Source organism: Myxocyprinus asiaticus, chromosome 12 (assembly GCF_019703515.2).
Source record: "Myxocyprinus asiaticus isolate MX2 ecotype Aquarium Trade chromosome 12, UBuf_Myxa_2, whole genome shotgun sequence".
Lineage (NCBI taxonomy): Eukaryota > Metazoa > Chordata > Actinopteri > Cypriniformes > Catostomidae > Myxocyprinus > Myxocyprinus asiaticus.
In genome coordinates, this window is record NC_059355.1 from 44,631 (window position 1) to 72,185 (window position 27,555).

General features: G+C 39.6%; 1 protein-coding gene across 7 annotated transcripts in view; it reads right to left on the reverse strand.

Moving 5' to 3' along the window:
- Positions 1-27,555, reverse strand: part of micall1a (MICAL-like 1a) — a 43,758-nt gene that overhangs the window by 5,455 nt on the left and 10,748 nt on the right. Inside the window, exons 2-14 of one of the 7 annotated variants that reach the window (XM_051711870.1) lie at positions 27,242-27,290; positions 24,744-24,885; positions 22,733-22,824; positions 21,056-21,180; positions 20,267-20,814; positions 20,081-20,141; positions 19,587-19,978; positions 18,450-18,805; positions 17,496-17,630; positions 16,563-16,689; positions 7,131-7,221; positions 6,834-6,907; positions 6,583-6,697 (exon numbers count right to left, since the gene is read on the reverse strand). In XM_051711870.1, coding sequence (XP_051567830.1) covers positions 6,583-6,697; positions 6,834-6,907; positions 7,131-7,221; positions 16,563-16,689; positions 17,496-17,630; positions 18,450-18,805; positions 19,587-19,978; positions 20,081-20,141; positions 20,267-20,814; positions 21,056-21,180; positions 22,733-22,824; positions 24,744-24,885; positions 27,242-27,290 — 2,307 coding nt within the window. Of the gene's footprint in view, positions 1-6,582; positions 6,698-6,833; positions 6,908-7,130; positions 7,250-9,663; positions 9,850-11,086; positions 11,406-16,562; positions 16,690-17,495; positions 17,631-18,449; positions 18,806-19,586; positions 19,979-20,080; positions 20,142-20,266; positions 20,815-21,055; positions 21,181-22,732; positions 22,825-24,743; positions 24,886-27,241; positions 27,291-27,555 lie in introns of those variants that run through there. The other 6 variants (XR_007898602.1, XM_051711872.1, XM_051711873.1 and 3 more) reach the window with 6 other exon arrangements.

Genomic DNA, 27,555 nt, shown 5'->3' on the forward strand with positions numbered 1-27,555 from the left:
TTTCCTTTTGCGTTTCCGCGGCCGGGCAGCCCAGACAAAGGGCTCCGCTTGCGTGTTTGTAAACAGCGGGTCGGCATTGAGGAATCTGAAGTCTGGTTTACGGTGTGAAATTGCTGAACCAATGTCCAAAAGTGTTTGTCTGTCATAGACAATAAGGCAGACAACATCCAAGACAAAAAACATAAGAATTGTGAACAAAACAAACAAAGCACTACTATGTTGTGTCGGAGCTCGCAACGCAGCAGCCATACTCGGCGCCATCTTGAGTCCAATGGTTGATAATTTAGATTTTTGTTAAGTCACCATGAGGGTGATAAGTGTTGCCTCTGGTGAAATTGGAGCCTGTTTAGTTTAAGCGATTCTTCTTTACTCAATTGTATTTTACAAAGGGCAGATTTATGTGCACTATGAAGTACTGAGTGCAGTTCAGTGTGCCATATGGCTAACTTAGAGTCTAGTCATAATTTCCCTGATCCCTCATATCTTTCCGTATAAGACATGTTATAACCCAATTTAAATAATTAAATCAAAGCAATGATACTTTAATCATAGATGAGTTAAGCTTACTTGTAACTAGTTAACATTACTTAAAAAATTATGTTCAGTTTACTTGAGCCAAATAAGTATGTTTACTTAAAAAAAGCATGCAAACCGATTGCCTTGAAAAACCTAAGGTCAACTAATTAGATTTTAGTGTACATTTTGTTATACTTTATCACTGTACAGTACGATTCTATTCATTAACATTAGTAAATGCATTCCTTTTCTGATTAATATTTTTTATTGATTCGTATAAATAACAAAGACAAGCAAAACATATATATACAGAATCAACATTTAACCCCACTATTACCCCTCCCAATCCCCAACCCACCCTAACCCTCGACAAACATCCCTTGGTCACAAATGATTATAGACACAAAAAAACATTAAAATATATATCTATGATAATCACACAGATTTAAAACAAAACTTCTCTCTCCACTGCCCCTCCCCGAGAGCCCTCCAAAAACTCCAAATATTTGCCCCATTTCCCAACAAACAAATCTAAGTTACCCAGTCTTCTAAATGACACTTCCTACATTTTTATGGGGTGCCCCAACCCATTAACATGGGTGTTACTCCACAAAACACTCCAACTGCTAGGCGGAACCAGCACAAAAGAAACAAAAAATGTGCTCAGTTTCCTCGGACGGTCAAGTGAATGTTCAGTGAGTTGGTCCACTAGGCTGCAAAGTGAGTACCACAAAATACCTTACTCCATTGACTTTATGAAGGACATTGCTTGCTGGGGACATGTGAATATTTTACTGCCATCCTTCAGCATCTATTCTCAATTTGGCCAGGAACATCAGTGCAAAAGCGACCTTCCATTGATGTAAGAGTTTCTTGCATTCCTTGAATCGATCACGTTTCTCTCGTCAAATTCGCAAAGTCTGGGAGCAAGAAAATGCTGTGGTTCTTCCATGAAAGCCTTCCTTTACTCCTCACCTCACGTAACACGAGATCTTTATCGGATGATTTCAGAAATGTGGCCAGAATTGATCGGGGCCTGTCTCCTTCCGTCGCTCGCCGAGCAGGAACCCTGTGAGCTCGCTCGATTTCCAGCTTATGGCCTGTAATGTCGAGCAGACTCGGAAGGAGCCTGTCCAGGAATTCCACCATATCCTGACCCTCTGCTCTCTCAGGAATTCCAACAATACAGACGTTTTTCCGCCGACTACGAATCTCCATATCCTCCAACTTCTCCCAGACGTGCTCCAAATCCACCTTGGTCGCTAGCGGATTAGCAGCTAATTCCCTTTCCGATGACTCCAGATAATCGATCCGTTTCTCTACATCCGCAACTCTTGTAAACATCTCAGTGAATTTAGTCTCCATGGCAGTGATCGAACGACGTATTACAGCAGGATCCTCCAAGTCAGCAACGACCTTTGTCAGCATTGCCGACAAGTTCAACTATTCTCCGTCACGTGACTAGTAAATGCATTCATATATATTTACTGTGCATTTTCATATTGAGAATAAATGTAATCCTGCAAAAGCTGGATATTTTTGCTTTCAGAGGCTTTATATGGAGTTAGGATGAAAATAAGGTGCATTTCAAACTGTTCTGAGACCAGTGCAGCCAGACAGCACACAAGTAATTCACTAAATAGGGAGCAAGGGAGCATCCTACAGCTCTCTATGCAGCTAAGTGCATTCACTCCTAAAATCTGATGTGTGTGTGAGAGAGCGTGAGTGTGAGCTCTCATGCAACTCATTGACAATGAGAAAATGGCACTTTTTAATGCAAAAGTTAGTTATGCGTAACTCTCCATTCAAAGTTATGATGTAACAGTTACTTTCATTATCAGAAACGCAATCAAGTTTTAAAAACAAGCTTTATTAACCTGACATTGTTTGCCCTGTACTCCTGAAAAACAATAGGTGATTGTTAACTTCTGATGGGTCTCAAAGGTGCCTGTTAGGTGACTGCCTACTTTTTTCCTTGCATGGCTGCTGAATGCTAATAATTACCCAAAAATATATGTTTAATTTCTTACCGTTGTTTTTTTTTTTTTTTTTTTTTTACTACTGTGAATGTAATGGGATAGAAATGCCAATGGTGAATAAAATAAAATGTATAAATATTATAAGAACAACAGATGTAATAAAGGTTAATTAAAATATAACAATAATAAGAAAACTAAAGTGCAAAGATGTCAAATTAATTATATTTAGAAATGTTAACATTACTTAAAATATCAGGGGGTAAATGTACATCATTTATGTCCAAGGGGTTCAGGTGACAAAAAAAGTTTGGAAACCCCCTGATCTATTTCACCCAGAGGGGCATTTCATCCCTACTGGGAAAAAGGGCAGCGGCTCAGGCCATTATAACCAACCCCCTGTGCATGTCCTTGTTTGGTATATAGTATAGGGATGGGATGATGTTTATCTCACTATTCGGGTCAAAATACGATATGAGCTTCGCGATTCAATATAAATCTCGGTTCGATAGTATAACACATAAATGACAAAGTATGGAAGAAAACTGTGTTTAGTTTTTGAAAAATATTTGTGCAAAATGCACAAAATAATTTCTCATCAAAATAAAGTTCTTAACTACACAATTTAAATGCTCAAAGTTAAAATAATAAGAGTTTCTCATACACATATATAAGATCACAAAAAAATAGTGGGTTACATTCAGGCTGATCACGTGCAGAACAAGCAACAGAACTGAACAGAACCTGTCCTGAAAAATATGTGAAATATTTAATTTTTTAATAATTTGTTTGCCATTATTATTATAATCACATTTTAACTTATTAAAAAAAAAAAAAAAGTTCTATAAATTAATATTATATGATGAAAATGAATATATATAATAATCTGAGCTGTCAATGTTTGAAATAATGTGTACAAGTTACAAGAAATAACATTGAGTTAACATTAATTCATATAACAAATACTATAATGGTACTGTCACTTTAAGAGTCTAGCGTGCATCTCACAGGCTCGCACAGGTGTTTCTGTTCATTATTAATGAGAGAGAACTCTCGGTTTTTTAGCGCATCCGTGCTATGTTAAAATTGTTAAAATGAATATTTCTCCACTTTTTTTGTCTGACTGTAAAGATCAGAAAGGATATTAAAAGACACATTCAATGAAAGTGGAGTGAGGGATCTCATCTTTGGCCACGTTTACATGTAACCAAATAATCCGTTTATAATCTGACTGATAGCTCAATCGGATTGAAAAGCCTTCATGAAAAGTCAAAAATGATCTGATTGAGGTGGATCCGAATAAAATTTCCATCCGATCAAAGGGGGTGGTGTAGACGTACAATGATCAGTTTAAAATAAAAATATCAGCCATGTGAATGTTTGAATCCAACTATTTTCTCAATCATATTCTAAAATACCATGTGCTCATGCACAGAGCAGTGGTGCCTATGCTTGTCGCAGGAACCCAATTTATACAAAGCAATAAAAAACGCATTACTAAGTGTACGGGGGCTCGCACTGAATATTCTGCAGGGCACATACGTTCTTTAATGACATGCGTCACTCTTAATAGGGACTTTAAGCAGCAGGTGCGGTTACGGCATTCTGTTCACTCACTTCCTGACCATAATTTCTAAATTATGAATCATTTCTTCTTTGCCATAGTGACAGTCGGTCATACGTGACAGATTAGGAAAGTAAATGTTAGAATATGTTTTACAAGAGATGATGAAAAGTGAACAAAGTAAATAGCCAAAACATCCTCCTCAAAACTTATGTTAAATGTATTACTATTACACACAATCGGTTATAAGCTTTGAATAAACCTCAAAAATATCGATAGCCTATTAATAATAATAGGCCCTATCTAGGTTGTAGACATAAAAGGTTATATTATACAAGAGTAAAACTCTTCTTCTGACAGTTATTTAACACTGCAAGCATCCCTTCTCTTGCTGTTTTAAAAAGCCTACATTTGTTTTTCTTGAATGATTAAACGTTCTGTTCCGCCATCATTATTGCTTAGTGATTTTTGCACGTCTCATCCGCAGCTGTTGCTTAAAGTCCTGATCATTTTGTTTCCATTCCACATCTGTAAACTCCTTTAAGGACAACTCTCACCCAACTGTCTTTACTTCATACTCCCATCCAAAGCAGAGATGCCTACGGTTAGATTGGTGAAGGAATGGGCAGGAATGGGCATGAGGCAAATATATATGAACAGACAGGGTATTAGACGCTGCTTCTAATTCTCTGTTTACCGAGTAGAGTGAGTAACATAAGAAGAAAGCTTTTCTGGCATATTTTTTAGAAATCTCAAAGGAAAAATGGCAATTACGGTTTTTGGTACCATTCTCACTTTCTCAGCCTTTCTCCGCTTCAGACCGCAATGACTGACGCTCTTTGGATGCGCAGAAGTTTTGCTCGGAATACATGTAATGCACATGTCAATGAATATTTGTAAGTTTAGGTACAGTACATTCAGAATCTGCAATCGGATTGATGTAAATTAGTGCATGTAGACATAGATGCCACACATTACATGGAAGAAATGCCCTTTTAACAAAACAAGGCGATTTTCCATGTATTCACTAACTTGCAAATGACACTTCTCTCACAACACCGCTCTGGTTTTGAGCCAAACATACTCAAAATATTGATTCATTTGCCAGTTCAAATCATTGTGATGGTCACTATAAAAAATGAAAATGCTTTCATAGTGTGGTAACTTCGTCAATATTTTGACTAAAAGAAATACATTTTACTGGCAACATTGTTTAGTTGGTGTAAAGTGATCTAGTTGATATTATTTTTATATTTATTTGCTTATATGGCCTTGAGGCAATCCAAAAGTAACTAAAAGTAATTAGATTGTTACATTCATATGTTTGTTATATTTAAGTTAGGTTTCATTTTTTATTTAGTTCTAAGGAATTTGTACAGGAATATTTTAGTGCTATATGTAAGTGCATTTTAAAACTAACCCGCGCAACTGTAATCGCTGATGTATACATTGTTTGTATTGCATTTGTTATATTCAAAGTGCCTCCATGTTCAGAAAATGTAGGCAAGGCTTTCCAGTAGTGTCACTTTTCTTTTCTCTCTTTTTTTGTTTTTTTTTGCCTAAGATACATTAGGGGAAGTATTTTAAGAATCAGTGTAACAGACTACCACGCCTGGAGTCGCGAGGTTGAATCCAGGCAAATTGACCTGGTTGCTAGGGAGGGTAGAGTCACATGGGGTAACCTCCTCGTGGTCGCTATAATGTGGTTCTCGCTCTCGGTGGGGCGTGTGGTGAGTTGGGCGTGGATGCCGCAGAGAATAGCGTGAAGCCTCCACACGCGCTACGTCTCCGCAGTAACGCGCTCAACAAGTCACGTGATAAGATGCGTGGATTGACGTTCTCAGACGCAGAGGAAACTGAGATTCGTCCTCCACCACCCGGATTGAGGCGAGTCACTACGCCACCACGAGGACTTAGAGCGCATTGGGAATTGGGCATTCCAGATTGGGAGAAAAAAAAAACAAATCAGTGTAACAACACGGATGGTAAAGGAGACATTTATTGTACACTTTTCAGTGTCACACAATAAGGTTTTTCAGCCGTAACATTCAACGCATGTGCTGCTTTTCAGCAGACATGTTCAACATAACATCACACACAACCACATCGACATGCTTCTCTCTCTCCCCCGTCTGCTGCCATCTCCTCTCCTTAAATACTCCCACCGCCCCTCACTGGAACACGAGACCGGTGTGGCACACAGCTGGAACTCATTCACCACTTATCTTCCCGGCCTCGCTCTGCCCAGACGCCGCTCGGCCCCGCCCTGCTCGCCACAACTATATAAATGCATTTTAAAAAGTTAATGAATCAAATTGCTGTTAAATCTAACTGAAAACCAATTTGCCAACCCCAAAACTCACACCAGCAGTCATTATCCAGTACAAAAATATTTAAATGATGAATGCTGCAATTTACCTATTCGAATCTCCAGAGAGCTGTGTAATAATAAAATGACTTAGTCTATAATATTCAAATTTCCAGAAACAATTGACAAACAACTGAGATTTTGCAACGTTTGCTCACCTTTGTCTGTCCTGATCTATGCTGTTAACGATCTGGTTTCTCTGCTCAATAATAGTGACAAGCTCTGCCATCAACTGCTTCTCCCTGTCTTTGTCATCTGCTGTCCATTCTTTCTCTGTCAGAGACACAAGCAATAGAGAGGGAGACAGACAGAAAGGAAGGATGAAGGATGAAAGTTGTGATTTGAAGAGAAAAAATCAGGTCAATTTAACAATCCCCCTCTGTGTGTGTTGTGTCTGTTTGTTTCATACCTGGCTTGTTGAGCAAACATCTTAGCTCATATTCCACATCGGCCTGCCTCTCCTCCAGGTTCTGCTGCTTAGCTCTGATAAATCAGACAATGATCAGACACTGTTTTCTTCCTGTCACACTTTAACCAAACTAACCTTCATCTCTCTTGGTAAAGGTACTGAAAACATCAAAACCCTAACCCTGTGATACACGATGAATAAATTAATACACTGAATCTGGCATCTTGTTATGGTATGTCAGTCAACACATTTTAATAGTGTTAATCAAAGGTAAACGTACGTTAATACTGCACTTACGTGTAGACCAGCTCAGCCTCTTTCCGCACCAACAAGTGTTTCTCATGAATCAGAGAGAACCAGTCAACCAGCAGATGTTCCTCTTTATCATCTAAAATGACACAACACTGAGCCACTCACTCCAGGCAATAAACATGCAAACATACCATAGATTATTCATACTGATATTCATACTGTTCGAACCAGAAAATGCATTTCAAAAAAGTTGGGACAGTATGCAAAATGGCAATTAAACAAAAAGTAGTGATTTGTATATTTTTTCACCCTGTGCTATATTGAAAGCACTACAACAACACATTATTTGATGTTTTACCATGTTAATAAATTATTATTATTATTATTTTTAATATACACTCATTTCAAATCATAAGATTGCAACACGCTCCAAAAAAGTTAGGACAGTCGAGTGTTTACCACTGTGTAACATCACCATTTCTTCTGATAACACTTAAACGAATAACATAAAAAAATGTGCAGCCTATTAAGAAAACTAGTTGTTAACTACTCTACTGGATAATGCAGCAGCACATTTAACAGTAATTCCAGTGAAAATCTTCAATGAACATGAAGTCAGTTCTACTGGCACATTGTTTTCCACACATTGTGTGAACCTGGAATGTGAAATGAAGTTTGTCTTAATTTTAGTTGTGATAGGATAATCACATTACTCAGTTAAAATATTATTGTAATTTAATAATAATAACAATAGTAAAGTTATATTGTACAATAATAAAAATTCTGTCATATTTTCTCAACTTTAAAAACCTCTGGCTTTTATTTTGGCGGGACATTCCAAGAAGAACTTTGAGCTCATCAACAAGGTGTTTCCGTCCGCAGAACTGATGCTCACTGGATGTTTTTTGTTTTTGACACCATTCTGAGTAAATTCTAGAGACTGTTGTGTGTGAAAATCCCAGAAATACTCAAATCAGCCCATCTGGCACCAACAATCATGCCACGCTCCAAATCACTGAGATCACATTTTTTCCCCATTCTGATGGTTGATGTGAACATTAACTGAAGCTCCTGACCCGTATCTGCATGATTTTATGCACTGCACTGCTGCCACATGATTGGCTGATTAGATAATCGTATGGATGATTGTTGGTGCCAGATGGGTTGGTTTGAGTATTTCTGGGATTTTCACACACAACAGTCTCTAGAATTTACTCTGAATGGTGCCAAAAACAAAAAACATCCAGTGAGCGACAGTTCTGTGGACGGAAACGCCTTGTTGATGAGAGAGGTCAACAGAGAATGGCCAGACTGGTTTGAACTGACAAAGTCTACAATAAATTAGATAACCGCTCTGTACAATTGTGATGAGAAGAGTATAATCTCTATTCTGAGATGCGGGTTGGCGCTGTTTTGGTGGCACGATGGGGACCTACACAATATTAGGCAGGAGCTTTTAATGTTGCGGCTGATCGTGTGTGTCAACAACAAAGCAGTGCTCATTCAAAGCTTACTGTGCATGCAGACTATATATTTCCTTATTTAAAGGTGCACTCACTAAGTTTTTGTCCATGTTGTCTTGGATTTGGACACTGACACCTACGGGCATGGATGCAGCATCACTCAAACACAATCGTTTTCAGTTATCAATAATTAATTTAATCAAAGTGAAAGAGTCCATTAACAGGGTGGATACAAAGATTGAGCAAGTCATATTCAACAGGTCATGTGATCCTAACATGGCAGCCCGCATGAGGGGACCCTCACAATGTAGAATAAAACAGCACTTATAAGGTTACTGATACGATTTTATGCGAGTCATCATGATTATACAGTATACAGTATGTTTCAAAATTCAATTAATTTCTTTAGAAGTAAAACTTTTTTAATGAGGAAAAAATTACTGAGCGCACCTTTAATGCATCCTTTGCAATTGACAAAACGATTGTATGGCTACCAGACTTTGAACATAATGCTACATGGACTACTTTAATGGTGCTTTTATGCTTATTTATGCTGATTTATTTCATGTCATTTTGAAACTTGAAATTAACCACAATAATGACACAATAACACATTATCAGAGCACTGGAAAACACTCTTTATTTATGCGCTAATGGTCAAGAGAGTGATCATTTCACTTCTGGGGATGTGGACTTTAATGTATAACATACACAATGCTTTTTGTGAGTGTTTCTGTTGCAGGATTTTAAAGTAACAGTTTCTGTTAACATTTTCAGCCAAGATTTCTGCCTTTTCTTCTTTCGGCCGAAAATTTGGAGCATCCCTTTTACTTACATCTTACATGTCACTAACACTCTTAACCTGAACTGCTGACTGTGCTGTTGCATGGTGCTTCAACTAGATTCGTGCTTAGCCTCTATGAGTCTCGCCTGCTTTGATTTGAAAACGACACTGATGGGCGATGTTAGACCACGGAGCACACTAAAAATGTTACTTTTTTAAACCATAATGAAATCCCTGAAACAACTTAATGACAATTAGACATCAGTGTATAATGAACTGCAGCAGAACAGCAACAAGGATACCAATTATTGGGGGGACAATTTGACCATACCCGATTATGGGGTTGGACATGTCCTCCTCAATGGATATTGTGGTTACGACCCTGCACAGTTGGAGACAGATCAGGACTGTAGGCAGGTCAATCTAGCACCCGCACTCTCTACTTTCGCTGCCATGCACTTGTAATCCGGGCAGGACATGGTGTGGTGTTGTTCTGCTGGACAATGCAGGGACGTCCCTGGAAAAGACAGCATCTGGATAGCAGCATGTGTTGCTCCAAAAATGTTATCATATAATAGTGCCCTGACAGATGTGCAAGTTACACATGCCATGGGCACTGACACACCACTGGGCCATACAGACACTGGCTTTTGGACCTGACGCTGATAACAGCTTGGGTGGCCATTTTCCTCTTTGGCACGGATAACACGATGGCTTTGTTTTTCAAAAACTACTTGAAATGTGGACTCGGACCACAAAAACATGATTCCACTGTTCTACATTCTATCTCAGATGAGACTGAGCCCAGAGAAGTGGGCAGCGCTTTTGGACAGTGTTTATGTATGGCTTCTCCTTTACATAAAGTCTTAACTTGCATCTCTGAATGCAGCGGCGATTGGTGTTGACTGACAAACGTTTACTGACGTACTCCACAACCGATGTTATGATCTCCATTATAGACGCATGACGGTTTTTAAGACAGTGATGTCTGAGGGATCAGAGATCACACACATTCAGAATTGGTTTCCGGCCTTGCCCTTTATACACCGAGATTTGACCATATTCCTTGAATCTTTTAACCATATTGTGCTCTGTAAAGGGTGAAATGCCCCAAATCCTTCCAATTTGTCTCTGGGGAACATTGTTCTCAAAGCGCTGGATTTTTTGCTGATGCATCTGTTGGCAAATTGGCGAGCCTCAACCCATCATTGCTCTTGAAGGACTAGGCTTTTTTGGAGGTTTGTTTTTTTAAATACCAGAAAAGGTAGTGTCCACCCATCTGTTCATTTTTACAGAGAAATTGTATATATGAAGAATTTCAATCAGGATTTAGGCCTCATCATACTACAGAGACTGCACTTATCAGAGTTACAAATGACTTGCTCTTATCATCTGATCGCAGCTGCATTTCTCTTCTAGTGCTTTTAGATCTTAGTACTGCCTTCAACACCATAGATTATGACATTCTCTTGGATAGGCTTGAGAATTAAGTTGGCATTGGTGGATAGGCATTAGCTTGATTATATCCCGAGGTTACCAGAGCCTGCCAGATCTATCTCCGGTCCTGCCTGATGTCCGATTCCCATGGTGTCACTGAGTGATAATGACCAACTGCAGTATGTGCCAGCCAGACTTCACTTCAGTCTACAAAGACAGACTTCACAGAGGATGAATTGATGCAAACTCAAAGACATGGGATTGTTCATGAGTCACTGTCTGAAGCATGGGCTCAGGATAGAGTTCACCAAAATTACCTGCCATAAGCTTCCAGCTGGACTGTGATGCTCCTCACTGAATGATCCCTATATCAACTTGGTAAAAGGAGGGACAACACTCTCTTAAACTACACAGAAAATGAATTAACCACTAACAAAAGCCTTCATCAGCCAAAATCAAAGGACAATGCATCTATGTGTATTTCCTCAGTTAATTCAGGATGACTACTATAACACTATTGCCTCACCTGTTTCAAATCACCTTGTCATTTCAACTCGTCAGATTGTTATTAGTCCTAAACTGCCACTGTCTCTTCTTTTTTGGAATGTGCTGGCATCGATTTCAGAAAAAACCTGTCTTTAAAAAGCAATGCTGTTGATTAGTTAAAACATTATGTACCTTGTCTTTATCCTGTTTTTGTTTGACTATAAGTCAAAGTACATTTGCAAATCACTCCTTTTTGTTTTTATTGGCATTCTGCATACTGTCCCAACTTCTGAATTGGGGTCGTATAACTGGAGTCTATACCCTGAGTCTATAACCACTGTACAACCACAGGAAATGCAAGCTCTGAGTATAAATGTAATTGGCATGCATGAAAATTCAATTATCTTCTATAAATGAGAACTGCTCCTTTTTTTGAGCTACAGAAAAAAGAAACCTTGAGATAAATCTGCTGAATGCAGTTACTGTTTATAAGATAAGAGCAGGATCAACACCTGTAACACAGTGTCCTAATTAAAAAATACAAGACAAACAACAATCAATAACAGCGATGTTATCCAAGGAAATCTAAGTTGTTGTCCTAAAACAGACACAACACGCAGCAGGACACTTTGTTGAGTGCTTGGTTTATATTTCTGTGGCATCAAAGCGGGTAGCATAACCTACAAATTAATCCCATTTGTCCAAAATCCTGCTACACATAACTCTATATTAAACATCCAGTATTATCTGATTGGCTGTTATACTTGGTCTACACCGGACGCGATTGGAGCGTCACATCAAAAGCAAATCATTCCCATTATAATCGATAATGCTGTCTACACTGGATGTGTCCATTGCAGAGTGCCACACTGCACCGTCAGTAGGAAAATGCTGTTGTATTGCTCATGTGAGTTTAAAATAAAATGTTTTACTTACCACATGTTTCTTTGAATATGTGTGAATTTCTTTTGCCATTATTATTGTTTTTTTTAAATATTTAAATAACTTCTGACTTTTACATCAAAGCCAGCTTGATGTTTCGGTCTCTGCTCTACTACTTTAATCCTAGAAAGCATATGTGGATCAAAAATTGGTCGTCTACTTTTTGATTATATTTTTTACATGATGTTGTCTTTTGATCTACCACTCCAGGTATTCCTCAATTTAGGTGTCTTTGAACATTTAAACAGACTTTTTTTACATTTAGTTTAATATTTTTAAAATTATAATAGAATTTGCATCACTACCCCTTGAATGCATATGTAGGTTGTATATGTGCCATATAGTGGGCTGACATGGACCGGTTTTAACTGGGAGACATGGAATGTGGGGTGGATTGGTAGCTTGAGTTTAACGGCAGAGGGGTTGATGATCTTATCAATAACGAATAGACCAAGGTTTCCTAGACTCCGTTCTTAATGGAATGCTCCTAGAAGATAACCAAACCTTGTGACCTGGCCTGTAATTGGGTGCAGGAATCCGACGGCAGTCGGCAAGGCAACGGTTGCTGTCAGCCGAACAGAGGAGGGCAGAATGGACATCTCTCCAAACCTTACGGCAGCGACAGAGGTGGACAGATGGAACAGCAATGTCGTTCTCCTGGGCTGGAAACAATGGAGGCTGGTATCCCAAGGAACATTCGAATGGAGACATGCTTGTGGCTGAGCTGAGAAGGGAGTTATGAGCGTACTCAATCCAAGCAAGTTGGGTATTCCAGGACAAGGGATTACGGGTTGTTACACATCGTAATGCTGCCTCTATCTCCTGGTTGATTCTCTCCGCTTGCCCATTGGATTGAGGATGGAAGCCAGAAGATAAACTCACCGACGCTCTAAGAGCCCAGCAGAAGGCTCTCCAGACCTGGGAGATGAACTGCGGTCCACGATCGGAGACAATGTCCAAAGGGATGCCATGGAGGCACAAGATATGTGATACCAGCAGATCAGCAGTCTCACAAGCTGTCGGGAGTTTGGGGAAGCCACGAAATGTGCTGCCTCGGAGAAGCGCCAACAATGGTAAGGATGGTGGTTTTACCTTGTGAGGGGGGCAATCCTGTAATGAAGTTGAGGGCGATGTGTGACCAGGGGCGACTGGGAATAGGCAATGGGTGAAGCAGACCAGCCGGAGGACGATGCAAAGCCTTCCCACGAGCACATACGGAACAGGCAGCGACGAAGGAGTATCCGTGTCCATGGTAGGCCACCAGAAGTGTCTCTTAAGAAAGTTTAGGGTGCAACTGGCACCTGGGTGACAGGTAAACGGGGAGGCATGACCCCACTGGAAAACTCTGGAACGAACAGCATCAGGAACAAATAAACATCCCGGAGGACCATTACCAGGATCGGATTGGGTGCATTGAGCTTCTCTGACCACTGACTCGATCTCCCAAGTAATAGCCCCTTCTGAATTCTGAAGGGCTTACGTTTTCCTAAATCCCCGGAGTATGGTTCAGGATCAGGGACATGAGCCTCACGTAAAGGATGAATGTTCCGAGAAGGAGGTGACAGGGGCGCTGTGGGCATGGGCTCTGCACCGAGCGAGCAGAACAGAAATATAATTTTGTTTTTCCCAGATTTGAGAGATCTGACCAGTCAAGGCTTGGTTCTGTCCACGAGATCCCGTAACTGTTTTTCGTGCTGTCCCAGAAGTACTCCTTTCCCAGATAGAGTGTTTCTGTGTCTGACAGGTCCATATTGGCCAGATTATTCTGTTATGCCAAATGAAGGGCTGGACCCAAAAGCAGAACACAGAGAGAGAGTGAGAAAACAGTTTATTTACAACAATAGGGAGGTAACTGGCAGAGCGGAGCGGCGGGCTGAAGGTTTGGCGTGGCAGGCTTGATGGGGAGCGGAGCATAGGGAAACTGAAAAGGTGGTGGTAGTGCATGGGTTGACGGGATGAGTGACGGACCAGAGAACTAGACTGAAAAATGTGGTGACGAATGGCTGAAAACTCCGGGTTTAAATAGACAGGCTGGTGATGGGAAGACGGGATGCAGGTGTGAAGTAATCAACGGAATGAGCCGCCACGCCACAGGATCAGACCAAAACAAAACACGCAGGGGGAAAAACAGACAAACAAAAAAAACACAGACAACCAACATCCTGACAGTTTTAGGGTTAAATTCTTTTTTGATTAAAACAACATGTACTGTATATGCAGTATTAGCAACAATACATTATAATAATAATTACATAATAAGTTAATGTTTATACCAGTGGATTTCCATTGAAAAATTAGGATACAGGTTATTCACCCATTTAACCATAGCTGAAATCTACTAGAGATTACAGTTGAAAGTCCACATCATGTAGAATATTCATTTCATGTCCAGTGTAGACAGCCTTAATCCGCTGTGGCGCATTGCGTAGTGTCACTGGACACATACGGTGTAGACAGGATGTTATTGTGCTGCATCTCACAGCATTCTAGCATTCATTGTGGACACTCAAATAGCTTGTTTTGGAATTGTACTGTATTGCATCTGGCTACAACAAGGTGTCAGGGGAAAAAATTAAAGTGAAAGTTCACCATTGGCCTAAAAACATCTTTTATCACTTTCAGTACATACAGTATATATATATATATATATATATATATATATATATATATATATATATACAGGTGCATCTCAATAAATTAGAATGTCGTGGAAAAGTTCATTTATTTCAGTAATTCAACTCAAATTGTGAAACTCGTGTATTAAATAAATTCAATGCACACAGACTGAAGTAGTTTAAGTCTTTGGTTCTTTTAATTGTGATGATTTTGCTCACATTTAACAAAAACCCACCAATTCACTATCTCAAAAAATTAGAATATATCATAAGACCAATAAAAAAAACATTTTCAGTGAATTGTTGGCCTTCTGGAAAGTATGTTCATTTACTGTATATGTACTCAATACTTAGTAGGGGCACCTTTTGCTTTAATTACTGCCTCAATTCGGCGTGGCATGAAGGTGATCAGTTTGTGGCACTGCTGAGGTGGTATGGAAGCCCAGGTTTCTTTGACAGTGGCCTTCAGCTCATCTGCATTTTTTGGTCTCTTTTTTCTCATTTTCCTCTTGACAATACCCCATAGATTCTCTATGGGGTTCAGGTCTGGTGAGTTTGCTGGCCAGTCAAGCACACCAACACCATGGTCATTTAACCAACTTTTGGTGCTTTTGGCAGTGTGGGCAGGTGCCAAATCCTGCTGGAAAATGAAATCAGCATCTTTAAAAAGCTGGTCAGCAGAAGGAAGCATGAAGTGCTCCAAAATTTCTTGGTAAACGGGTGCAGTGACTTTGGTTTTCAAAAAACACAATGGACCAACACCAGCAGATGACATTGCACCCCAAATCATCACAGACTGTGGAAACTTAACACTGGACTTCAAGCAACTTGGGCTATGAGCTTCTCCACCCTTCCTCCAGACTCTAGGACCTTGGTTTCCAAATGAAATACAAAACTTGCTCTCATCTGAAAAGAGGACTTTGGACCACTGGGCAACAGTCCAGTTCTTCTTCTCCTTAGCCCAGGTAAGACGCCTCTGATGTTGTCTGTGGTTCAGGAGTGGCTTAACAAGAGGAATACGACAACTGTAGCCAAATTCCTTGACACGTCTGTGTGTGGTGGCTCTTGATGCCTTGACCCCAGCCTCAGTCCATTCCTTGTGAAGTTCACCCAAATTCTTGAATCGATTTTGCTCGACAATCCTCATAAGGCTGCGGTTCTCTCGGTTGGTTGTGCATCTTTTTCTTCCACACTTTTTCCTTCCACTCAACTTTCTGTTAACATGCTTGGATACAGCACTCTGTGAACAGCCAGCTTCTTTGGCAATGAATGTTTGTGGCTTACCCTCCTTGTGAAGGGTGTCATTGATTGTCTTCTGGACAACTGTCAGATCAGCAGTCTTCCCCATGATTGTGTAGCCTAGTGAACCAAACTGAGAGACCATTTTGAAGGCTCAGGAAACCTTTGCAGGTGTTTTGAGTTGATTAGCTGATTGGCATGTCACCATATTCTAATTTTTTGAGATAGTGAATTGGTGGGTTTTTGTTAAATGTGAGCCAAAATCATCACAATTAAAAGAACCAAAGACTTAAACTACTTCAGTCTGTGTGCATTGAATTTATTTAATACACGAGTTTCACAATTTGAGTTGAATTACTGAAATAAATGAACTTTTCCACGACATTCTAATTTATTGAGATGCACCTGTATATATATATAATGAATCCCCAAGTTAAACCTCTAACCCTTACAAATGTTTATCCCGAATTTATTATCTCTTCAGTGCAGCTGGAGCATGTGATTCTCTTACCATTTGAACAGTCACGTAAGCTCTTCTCCAGATCCACCCCTCTCTGCTCAAGTTCATTCAACCGTTTCTCTAGATCACTCATCTCAATATGGATGTCTTCTACTGGGATATACTGGTCTGACTGGACCTATCAGATAAGATCTCGGGGTGAGTAATTATAACCATATCGCTCTCAATTTTATATAAGTGTTGACAGACAAACCCCTGATGATAAAACTGGTCTGGTTTCTAGGAACAGTCACTATGTTTACATGGACACCAGAAAGCGGGTTATTGCGAGAACAGCGTTCCCAGAATCCCACTTACATGCAGAGAAAGCGGTGTACTCTTTACTCCCATATACATGCGGCTCGGTCAGTAAATTCCCCCAATTTACTACCACATATACAGGAATTTAAGGGACAGTCAGTATTTTACATGGTGTGTATAAATAGATAGTTTATAGGGTATGTGATTTTCCCACTGTACTCCCAGAAATGTTGAATTTCACTGTGCTGAAATGTTGTTGGGCTCCATCCTATGACGTTTGTTATCCGGTCTGTTCCACGCACATGCGCACTCTTCAAACACCCATCAGAATGCCGCTTGTGTTTACATGAGCACATTAACCCGCGTTCTCTGAGAGAAATCTAGTTGTGTTAAACCGCTTTCTCTTAATCCCTTAAACAGCGCAAGGAAATCAGCGTTCTTGTTTACATGATGTTTCAGAACGCCGCTTTCTGCAAAAACCCTGGAATAAACCATTCTCTTAAGTGCATGTAAATATGGTCAATGTCTTCGATTCAGAGCTTGTACAAATATTGTACAAACTATAAATTAATAAATGTAATAAAACATTAATACTACTATTCATAATATTGCTATTCACCATCTCTTTACTTTTTCTTTATGTAACTAATCAGCAAAAAACAGACCGATATCTCTGTGTCTCACCTTGCGTTTAATGAGAGGAAATCCGTGACCAGGAGCAGGGGGTCGTGCAGGACGGGGCCCTTTTGGGGGTCTTGACACAGGAGAGCTGACAGAAGGGCCGGACTTCCGATTGAATGGATTCTCTTTACAAGTGCGCTGAACATTGAAAATTGTAACAATTTAATTATAAAACAAAGAAAGGGAGAAAGCTCCTGGACTGTCAGAGATGTGAAAACTGTTTATATTTACAGTATATTAGTTTCATCCTCTTCATCTGTCAGTATTTAGGGATCCAAGAACCGAAGCTGCTGGAACCCTTTTGTATTTGTACTGATTTTTTTTATTATTAGGGGCTCAAGCACGAAGCGCTGAAACACTAATGTAATGTGGATTAATGTGGATTAGTTTTAATATTTATTTTTTGGCCCTAAAACTGATCGTGTAGACCAAACAATAAGGCCAAGGGACATGAAACTTGGTGGGATGGCAGCACTCTGGCAACACAGACGCATGGACTCCCCTCAATCTGCTCTAACAGTGAACAAATAATTCACACATTTTGGACTGTAACTCCTGAACTATGGAAGCGTTAATTGAACTGTATCTTTTTAATACAATGCCCGAATTTCACAAAACTTGGTGCACATGGACAACAGGACACTCTGAGGACACGTGCCACATTTAATCAATTTCTGTTGTTAACAGCAAATCAAAATGACCCTAACTCTGAATAATTACAAGATGAGAAATACTTGTAAGTCTGCAAACCCCATACGTACAAAGTAACAAGAGTACTTGCTAATTAAATTACTTTGCCCCTGACAGATCAGCTCTTTCAAATTTGGCAATTGTAATAATTTTCTTCACTTTTTGAAACTGCATGGATCCTGATAATAGCTGCTCGCTTGATTTTTGAGGACAAGACAGAATTACAGCTGGATATGAAATAAACTACATCTTGACAGTAATACTAACCTTGCCTGGAATGCTGGGCGTCTGTAAAGAGGGTGATGGATTTCGCCCTGCAGAGGGGCGGGGTGGGGCCGATCTCATACTGCGATTGGTCTGTGGGGTGGCTGGTGCTGAGCTGGTATTGGTAGGTAGTGGTGGAGGGAACAGGTTCGGAGAATGGCGAGGCTGGAGCTCAGTTTTTGGGGAGGAAGCAGTATCAGCAATGTTGATTGAGGGTTCAGACACACTCTTTGTAAACAAGTGCTCCTGTTCGTTAGCAGTAAGCTGCTGGAAGACTACACTGTTGTCTGAGGAAGAGAGGCTTTCTGTGCTCAGAGCTAGAGATGGAGCAGGAGAGGAAGACTGAGATGAAGGAAGTGCTGAGGAATAACAGGAAAGAAACAGCCCAGAAAAAAAGACAAAAAAGAGAAAGAACAGATGTTAACTACCCAACATCTGGATAAACACACCAGACATCCAATCACACAACTATGTGTTTGGTTTAGATTATTAGTTTGTTTGTCTGTTTGTTTGTTTTTAACGCCACGCCAGCTTCTATGGCTATTTCCATGGCGAGAAATGTGTAAGGAATTCTATAAAAGATTTTTAAAATCTATTTTTCCTTAAAACTCTAAAATTGCATTCGGTTTGACTTTGTAAAAAATGTCTTCCAGAGTGCTGACTGAATAGAAAAGGTTTCTCACGGGGTTAAGACCAGTACAGTCTAATAAAACATGTTTCAGGGATAATGGATTCTGGCAGAAGATACATGTTGGTGAATCTTCTCCCAATATTAAAAACTTGTGTCATCCTGGAGTGACCTTTTCGACAGCGGGTGTAGACTGGTCCCAGCGATTTGAAAACAGAGAGGAACTTATTTTGCCAACAATAGGGCTGATTTCATGGAGTTTGTTCATGGTGCATTGATCCCACTCAGTTTGCCATTTGTTTTTAATATATGAATTTATTATGGGTTTTAGGTCAGTGGGAGGTATTGGACACTTTTTGAAATCCGCTGATAAGGCCTCTTTTGCAGCAGTGTCTGCTTCCTCATTTGGGTTAGATTATTAGACCTTGGTACAAATTCACTCTTTCCAAATCCTTCAATGGTCTGAGTTATAATAAGTAAACATATGACGTCTAAGACTGTAAGTCTCTAACCTGATGGAGAAGACTTTGGAGCTCTGGGTGCTGGCCGCTTCTTTTTTTGGACACTGATTGGACTCTCGGGGCCAGGACTTTTTCTGCTGGTGTCCGCACCTGTGACTTCAGCAGCCTCAGTGATCCCATACCAAGGATGACAAGCAACCACAGGACCTGGGGAATCTTTGGAACCCATTTCTGGCCCCTCCTCCTCATTATTATCATCAAAGGGATTAGGAGGTGTGGCTGGTCTGGATTTCTGCTCTTCTAGAGGAGGAGCTGAGCCAGAGTAGGGAGGTGTGGCTATAACTGAGGGTGGGGGAGGTGCTGCTTTCTTTTTGGGTTCTGGTTGGACAAGAACCAACCAGGGTGGGTCTTTTGGTTTAAGAGTGTCACTGACTTTGCTAGATCTGGAAAAGGAATACATTACAATACACCGAGAATAAATCACACACACAAAAAAAAAACCTTGAAAATGTACAAAGCTTAAAAATGAGCAAAAGTGATTTTACCCAGCAGGTGAGTGCAATCGTTCTCTTGGCACAGGAACTCGACTATGAGTGTCAGGATCTCCTAAAACCACAATAAATAGACAGTTGAGAACAACGTAAGAAATGCAATTAAAAACAAAAGAAAAAAAACTTCTCATGTTTAATGTTAGACATATGAATGCAGACCAGATCAGTATTACTGCTCACCATTGGCTGTAGGGCTTTCAGAGGGTCTGGGTGGGCGTGACCTAGGGACAGGGGTGGGTTTAAACACCTGCCTAGGCGCTGGTACCTGTCGACTCTCTGCTGCTGTACTCTTAACTGGGGTTGAGGCAATGTCACAATTGGCTACATCAGCCTCTGGCTTGTCGCCATCTTCCTGCTTTGTGTGTTGATCCTCATCTTCAGATTCATAAAAAGGATTTGGTGGACTGGAGGAACGAGGCTGTGTCTTGTCCTCTAAGACGCTACCTGGCTGTGTTTCTCTATATGTTACTTTTTTTTCAGTTATTTCCTCTTCCTCTCCCTCTGGAGTGAACTGACCATCACTGAGTAATGCTTTAGAATCTTGACTCCTATTGCGTAGATCTTCGGGGCTTTTTGAGATTTTATGAACCAGTTGCCTTCTCATTTCCGGACTACCATTCTGATTGGTGGAAGCAGACTTTGTGAAGTGATGTGTGCAAACTAATGAGTCTGCATCCTCTGTAAACTTGTAGGAGCCAGGAAGTAAAGTGCTACTACATTCTCTACATCTGAAATTAAAGCAGACACCAAAACAGTGCAGAGGGAATAGTGATTCAAGTTATTTTGGACTAATTATTATGGACTATGAGCAATAATAGTAAGCGATCCCACAGAAACTCTTAAAGTGGTTTCTCGTTTCAAACCTGCAAATTCCCAACATCATCCAGGGAAGCATTATGTCAAGAGACAGATAAAAGGAAACAACTTTGCTATTATGTCAGATACTATGTCATGCATTCTGACAGTCACCTGAAGCAGTTCCGATGGTAAAGTCGGCTGTCAACGAGGCACCTCTGAACCAGGTGAACATGCTTTCCACAGACTGAGCAGGTGCTGCTCAGAGTGCAGCGTTTTGATTGGCTATCTGCACCCAACTACATAGGAGGACCAGGAACCAGGACGTGTAAAAACAGGCAGATGAAGGAGGGAGACAGGTGAAATCAAAAAGAAAATGTTAGCTTCTGGGAGAATTAGGCATATTTGTTACATTCTGTACGTTTGAATGAATAAAATATTCAGGGCCAATTACGTAGATACCAGATGTACCATACTGCTAGTACTCATGATGGGCCAATATCTCAGAGGTAAAAATGAATGCACGCAGTAGAATTACAATAAAAAGTGGAGGGGAAAAAAGTGGAAAAGCGGATGCACACAAAGTGAAATGTAGTAAATGTTTTAACAGAAAGATAAAAGAGAGAGGGACAAGGCTAAACGACAAGGATTTGTTTTCAATGTTGGCCCAGTAGTTCAGATTACTATTTGCCCTACCTGTCCCCACCACAAAAAAAAAAAAAAAATGAATTATGATGTTACTTTTAGCAATGTGTTTTGGTATGTATTTGTGCCAGAAATAAAAAATTTTTTTTTTTTGGTGGTAACTAGTAGCATGTGTCCAGCATTTTATTCTACATTAATTTAATAATTTAAGGGACATTCCAGGTAAAATACAACTCTAATCAACAGCATCTGTGATATACTGTCTTATATGCTGCCTTCAAGTCCTCCTTGGAAACTGATGACATACAATGCAAACCTTACTGACACTACAGGTTTGTTATTTTCAATCCTTGCAAAAATGTTTTCACTGTTTCGACAAAACCTCATCTGTAGTAGTCAGCTATATAATATTATCTTGGTGATAAATTTAAATCAGCATAACCCACAATAAAAATGACAATAAATCACAGAAATCCAAATGTTTAGGTTTGTAAGGCATTAAAACACATTTAGAAAATCAGCGAATGTACAATTTAGTGATTATACACTGGTCCAATAGGACAAGTGACAGTTCCATCAACTGGCCCGAAAGTCTCTTGCACAGCCCATCCTTATTGTTGAGCTTTGGGAAAAGAGCAAAATACTTCTAAATTACTCCACTTGTGTTCCATGGACAACAACAACAACAAGAGGGTGAGTAAATTATGTCAATTTACATTTTTGGGTGGTCAAACCTCTTTAGACTTGGTATCAGAGCACCGCTAGACCTGGCATTAGAACACTACTATAGATTTCTTTCAGAAAGCAAAATGATGTAAAGCAGAGTTAGTTTTACTTTGAAAACACAGTAACTGAAGCTTGGGTCAAAAGGTAAAATGTTGATAAATTAACTCAGTGGATCTGATGCTTACCTACCTATTTTACTGGCAAAGAACATTTCATGTCAAAGAGGGACAGGGACAATAAAGATACAGAAGAAAAGCAAGAGGGAGAAGTTGATTGCTCTAAATGATACATTTCACTGCATTCATGCTGCAACAGCAAATCCTAAAATGCGGTTTAAACTGTAAATTCTGGGAGCCTATCTATGCACATGCAGAATGCTACTAAGGTCTACAGCTACTCAGACAATTGTTTTTTTGTTTTTTTTTAATGATCATATCCATTTTGAAAGACTTGTTTTTTTTTTAATGTTGTCTCCCTTACCTCAGTCTGAGTGACGCGGTCATCGGATGGTCTCTTCAACGCTGCATCAATGGTTCCTGGACCAACAGGTTTTTTCATGCGTATGGGGTTGGCTGAATAAACATGAATAAGACAGGTCATTCAGTAGCATGTGTCTTGCATTTTTTTCTACATAAATGTAATCATTAAAATGAATATTCCAGGTAAAAAAACAACTCTAATCAACAGCATCTGTGACATGCTGTCCAATATACTGCCATCAAGAACTCCTTGGAAGCTCTTATTTCAGAGTTTGATAACAATTTCACTTGTGAAATGAAATTTCACTTCTTTCACTAATATTTGTTTTATATACCTTTTAGTGCTTGCCCAAAATAATAGAGGGAAAAATGCACATTTGGTGTGTAATTTATATAAATGTGTCAGAGTTTCCCAAACCTATTCCCGGAAAACCCTATCCTACACATTTTGGATTTCTCCCGGGTCTGACACACACAGTTCAGGTCTTGGTGCCCTCTACTATTGAGCTGATGAGTTTTTTCAGGTGTGTTTGATAAGGGGGCCTTCCAGGAACAGGAGCTGCAATCCGATTAGCAGGGACCCTATGCAGTGTTTACTGTTCCCTTTAGTCTGAGCACGGGATATCTGTTAACCTCACGCGACGCCACATCCTCATGTGCACACATTGTGTTGTGGCTTCACTTTACCCATAATTTAATTTAAACCAGCTGATCTCAATTCAGGACACTGTGGGCTGTCAGTAAAGGGTTAAACTTTCGACGCACTGAGATGTGACAAAACAACAGACGCCTAGTGTTCGCGTCTGACCGAAGAATACTTTAGGCTTAAGGTTACAAAAATGAGTGCTCCGAAGTGGTTTAATAGTTAAGTTGATATACGTTAATCATAAGTTCATAGTAAGCTTTAACATTTTTATGAAACACAGAATTATCGGTCAATTATGACAAGTGATCACTAATTACCTCCTATTGATTAATAATGAGGTACTGTTGATTACTTACTGCTCATACAGTATTTATAAGCCTATACATCAGTGTTAACTTTATAGATACTATATTGTAAAACATTATAAATAGATCAGTAATTCCCAACTGGGGGTACATGTAACTCAGGGGGTGCGTACGCAGGTTCCAGAGGGTATGTGAAAAGAATTGGATTTTGCTTTGCTGAACCTATAAAACTGCTTCAAATGATTCAGCTGCACGTGCGTGAGCTTTCTGAGTCATTCAGATAGAATCAAGAACCGATTCAGACTGCTTTGCTATCACATGTGACCAGTTCATTGTAAAGAACCGACTCAAATGAGCGATTCACTTGTGAATAGTACACCTTTCGTTCTGATTCAAAACTGATGACAGTAAACATCGGTGTGATGGAAGATGTAGCGGTGGAGCTTTTGTCAATGCTACGCTGCTACCTAATAAAAAATGTAGCTTCACTACTGAAAAGCTACTTGATTTAAAAACTAGCAAAGCTACCACCTCGCTACTGAGAAATTTAGTTAAGCTAATAGCTTAATTTGTAGCAAAACTACTGTCCATCACTGATAATGAGTGAAGGACAGTAAAAATGATATGAGAAAAGAGCATGTCATAACTGTAACATAACAATTGACAGGTTGTGTACGGTGACAGGATGCACGTAATTATGCGATAAAGGGGTCTGTGGTCTCAGGATTTCTACAAAATGATAGTATGTCCCAATACTTGCACACGCTGTTGCTACACACTCAAATGTACATACTTTCCTATTACATAAAGTACATACTTTAAGGCTGTAGGATAAGTAGGCGAATCAGGATGCAGCCACAATATATTTTGTCATTACCTCAATTTTCTGGTGAGCTTTTTCACTGTTTTTCAACAATATTGACACGCTGAAATAAGTAATGAAGGCAACTTTACCCCAGAAACTCTAAACCGTTCACCCCTAAGAGATAATAGCCTACATACATTACACACATAGAGGTTGTGAACTGTCAGTGTCTCTGATTGCAGTGCTCAACACTCACCGTGAGATTTGTTGGTGAAGAAGTTGTAATACTGAGAGACGTAGGTAATGATGCTCAATCTGTCAGGCACACTCATGGACACCATGTCTTCCGGATCCAGCAAGGCTGGAATTCCCAACTCACTCTCAGCAACCTCAAATGCCTTTGAGAAGGAAGAAGTCATAGTGGAGTGTAAACAACCAAAAACCAGTAGACAAATACCCTTAACTACAGTACATAGTGCAGAAAAAAGCAATACACCAATACAAGGTTTACAGGAATAAAACTAGTCCTAGGCTAACAGGCTTTCACTGAGAAAAACAACTCTAGTAAAGTAATTTAAGGACTAAGTTTAACCAAAACCAAACACCAGTCCTCCCAAGGAGACACCATGTCTAAGGCATGTTTTAGCAGTAAGGATGTTGTCTATAAAGTTAGAAAAGCTTTTAGAACATAGAACATTAGATTGCAGCTTGGAGTGATCGGTGTGTATTTTCCCTTATGACAGACACTCTTCAGCAGTCAGACACTAGGGGACTAATCACATGATTAAAATTTAGCCTAAAGCATGACGGTAAAGTCAACAGAAGAACTTTACGCCTTAATTAAATAGCAAAGGGAAGATAGAGACAGGAAAGCGGAGGGAGAAAGAAAGAATGGCATCAAGACATGACACAGGACAGATTCAAACCAGTCTCCTCAGCAGCATCGCAGTTCTTAAGCCTTGTTTATACAGGACTTTTGCGTGCCACCGCATCACGTCCTGCACGCGCAGCTCTCGCCAGCCTGAGACATTTATACTTGACGTGCACCACAGTTGCACTCTCCTCAAAAACAACAGATGGCAGTGCCGTGAAAATATGAGCTAATCCAGCAAGAAATGGCACTGAAGAAGTGCTTTCCTGAACTTTACATTGCCCTAACCAGGTATTATAATAATAATCCATCTACACCGTCTGTCTGTGGCTAAACTCAAGCACTTAAAGGGATAGTTCACCCAAAAATGAAAATTCTCTCATCATTTACTCACCCTCATGCCATCCCAGATGTGTATGACTTTGTTTCGTCTGCAGAACACAAATGAAGATTTTTAGAAGAATATTTCAGCTCTGTAGGTCTATACAATGCAAGTGAATGGTGACCAGAACTTTGAAGCTCCAAAAATCACACAAAGGCAGCATAAAAGTAATCCATAAGACTCCAGTGGTTTAATCCATGTATTCAGAAGTAATATGATAGGTGTGGGTGAGAAATAGATCAATATTTAAGTCCTTTTTACTATACATTTCCACTTCTCATTCTTCGTGTATATCTCTTCACCTTCTGGTCGGGCTGGTCAAAGATGGAGATTGATAATAAAAAAGAACATATATCTTGATCTGTTTCTCACCCACACCTATCATATCACTTCTGTAGAAATGGATTAAACCATTGGAGTTGTATGGATTACTTTTATGTTTCCTTTATGTGATATTTGGACCTTCTGAATTCTGATCACCATTCATTTGCATTGTATGGACTTACAGAGCTGAAATATTCTTCTAAAAATCTTCATTTGTGTTCTGCAGAAGAAAGAAAGACATACACATCTGGGATAGCATGAGGGTGAGTAAATGATGACAGAATTTTACTACTATTTTAAATTTTAGAGTCTAGTCAAGATTACCTTTATATCAAAAATAATTGTATGAACTGCAACTACATTTAAAACACACATTAATAAAAAGCTTATATTTTATAAAATAAAAGCTGTTTAATTTGGCTATATATTAATGGAACCAAATTTTAGTGTATTGTTTAGAGTTTAAAAGGTAGTGGATAGATTGTGGATTGTCTTTCTAAACAAGAACAACTGAGGAGCTGCAACAAGTTCTTTGAAACACTGTCCTTTTAACACTATTAGCAGTAATTTTAGTGCAGGCACATCTGCCCTGCTCATTTCCTCGAATTCTATCAATAGAAATGAAACACTGCGACTGCAAGTTACAAAAATTGGCATATTCATGCGTGTGAAACGGAGCCTTGTGAAGAATAGGCGCAGGGGCGTGGCCAGAAGGGTGGCACAAGCCACCCTAAAAATGACCTAGTTTGCATAGTGGAGAAGGTGCGCAACTGCTTAACCCATCCGTCGCAAACATTCCATACATTTTTAGGCAAACTATTTGCTGTACTAAGTAATTCCTTTGTTTGCATGATTATCAGGTGCTACTAGTCACAAAACATGAAGGGGACTGGAAAGTGCACACAGCAATCTCGTCAGGGTCTCAGGATAAAACCTCTAAACAAGTCATGAGCATTACTCTCTCATGTGACTGATTCAAACATATAGTTGTTTCACTGAATCCACTTCATCTAGAGCAGTGCTGAAAAATTCAGCTTCAAAAACTCAGACCAACTGAGGTGAACTGATGATTCTGTGTCTGGTTGCATAAGCCAGTAATGGTACATGATAACAGAGTAAACCATAATTACATAGGCTCTCTCTCTCCATTATTGGACAGCATATGTGTGATACTTACCAGACGGTTGTTCTCAAACACATTTTCTTTTGAGAGGGAGTCAAAATCTCTAAGGGAGAAATAAACAAGAAGTGAAACTACATCAGAGGTGCAGGCTGATCACAAATATCAAGATGTTTATTAAACATATGAATTAACAGATGCTGAATCACTAAACTGCTTATGAACAACAACACAAATCATCCGCCATTTTCATGTGATAGTATTCAGTTTTAGTTTATTTGACTCCACATTCAGTTTGGAAACAGAAAAATAGCTTAAATCCTACTAACCATGACTGCATTTCTAATCAATTCAATTCAAGTTTATTTATA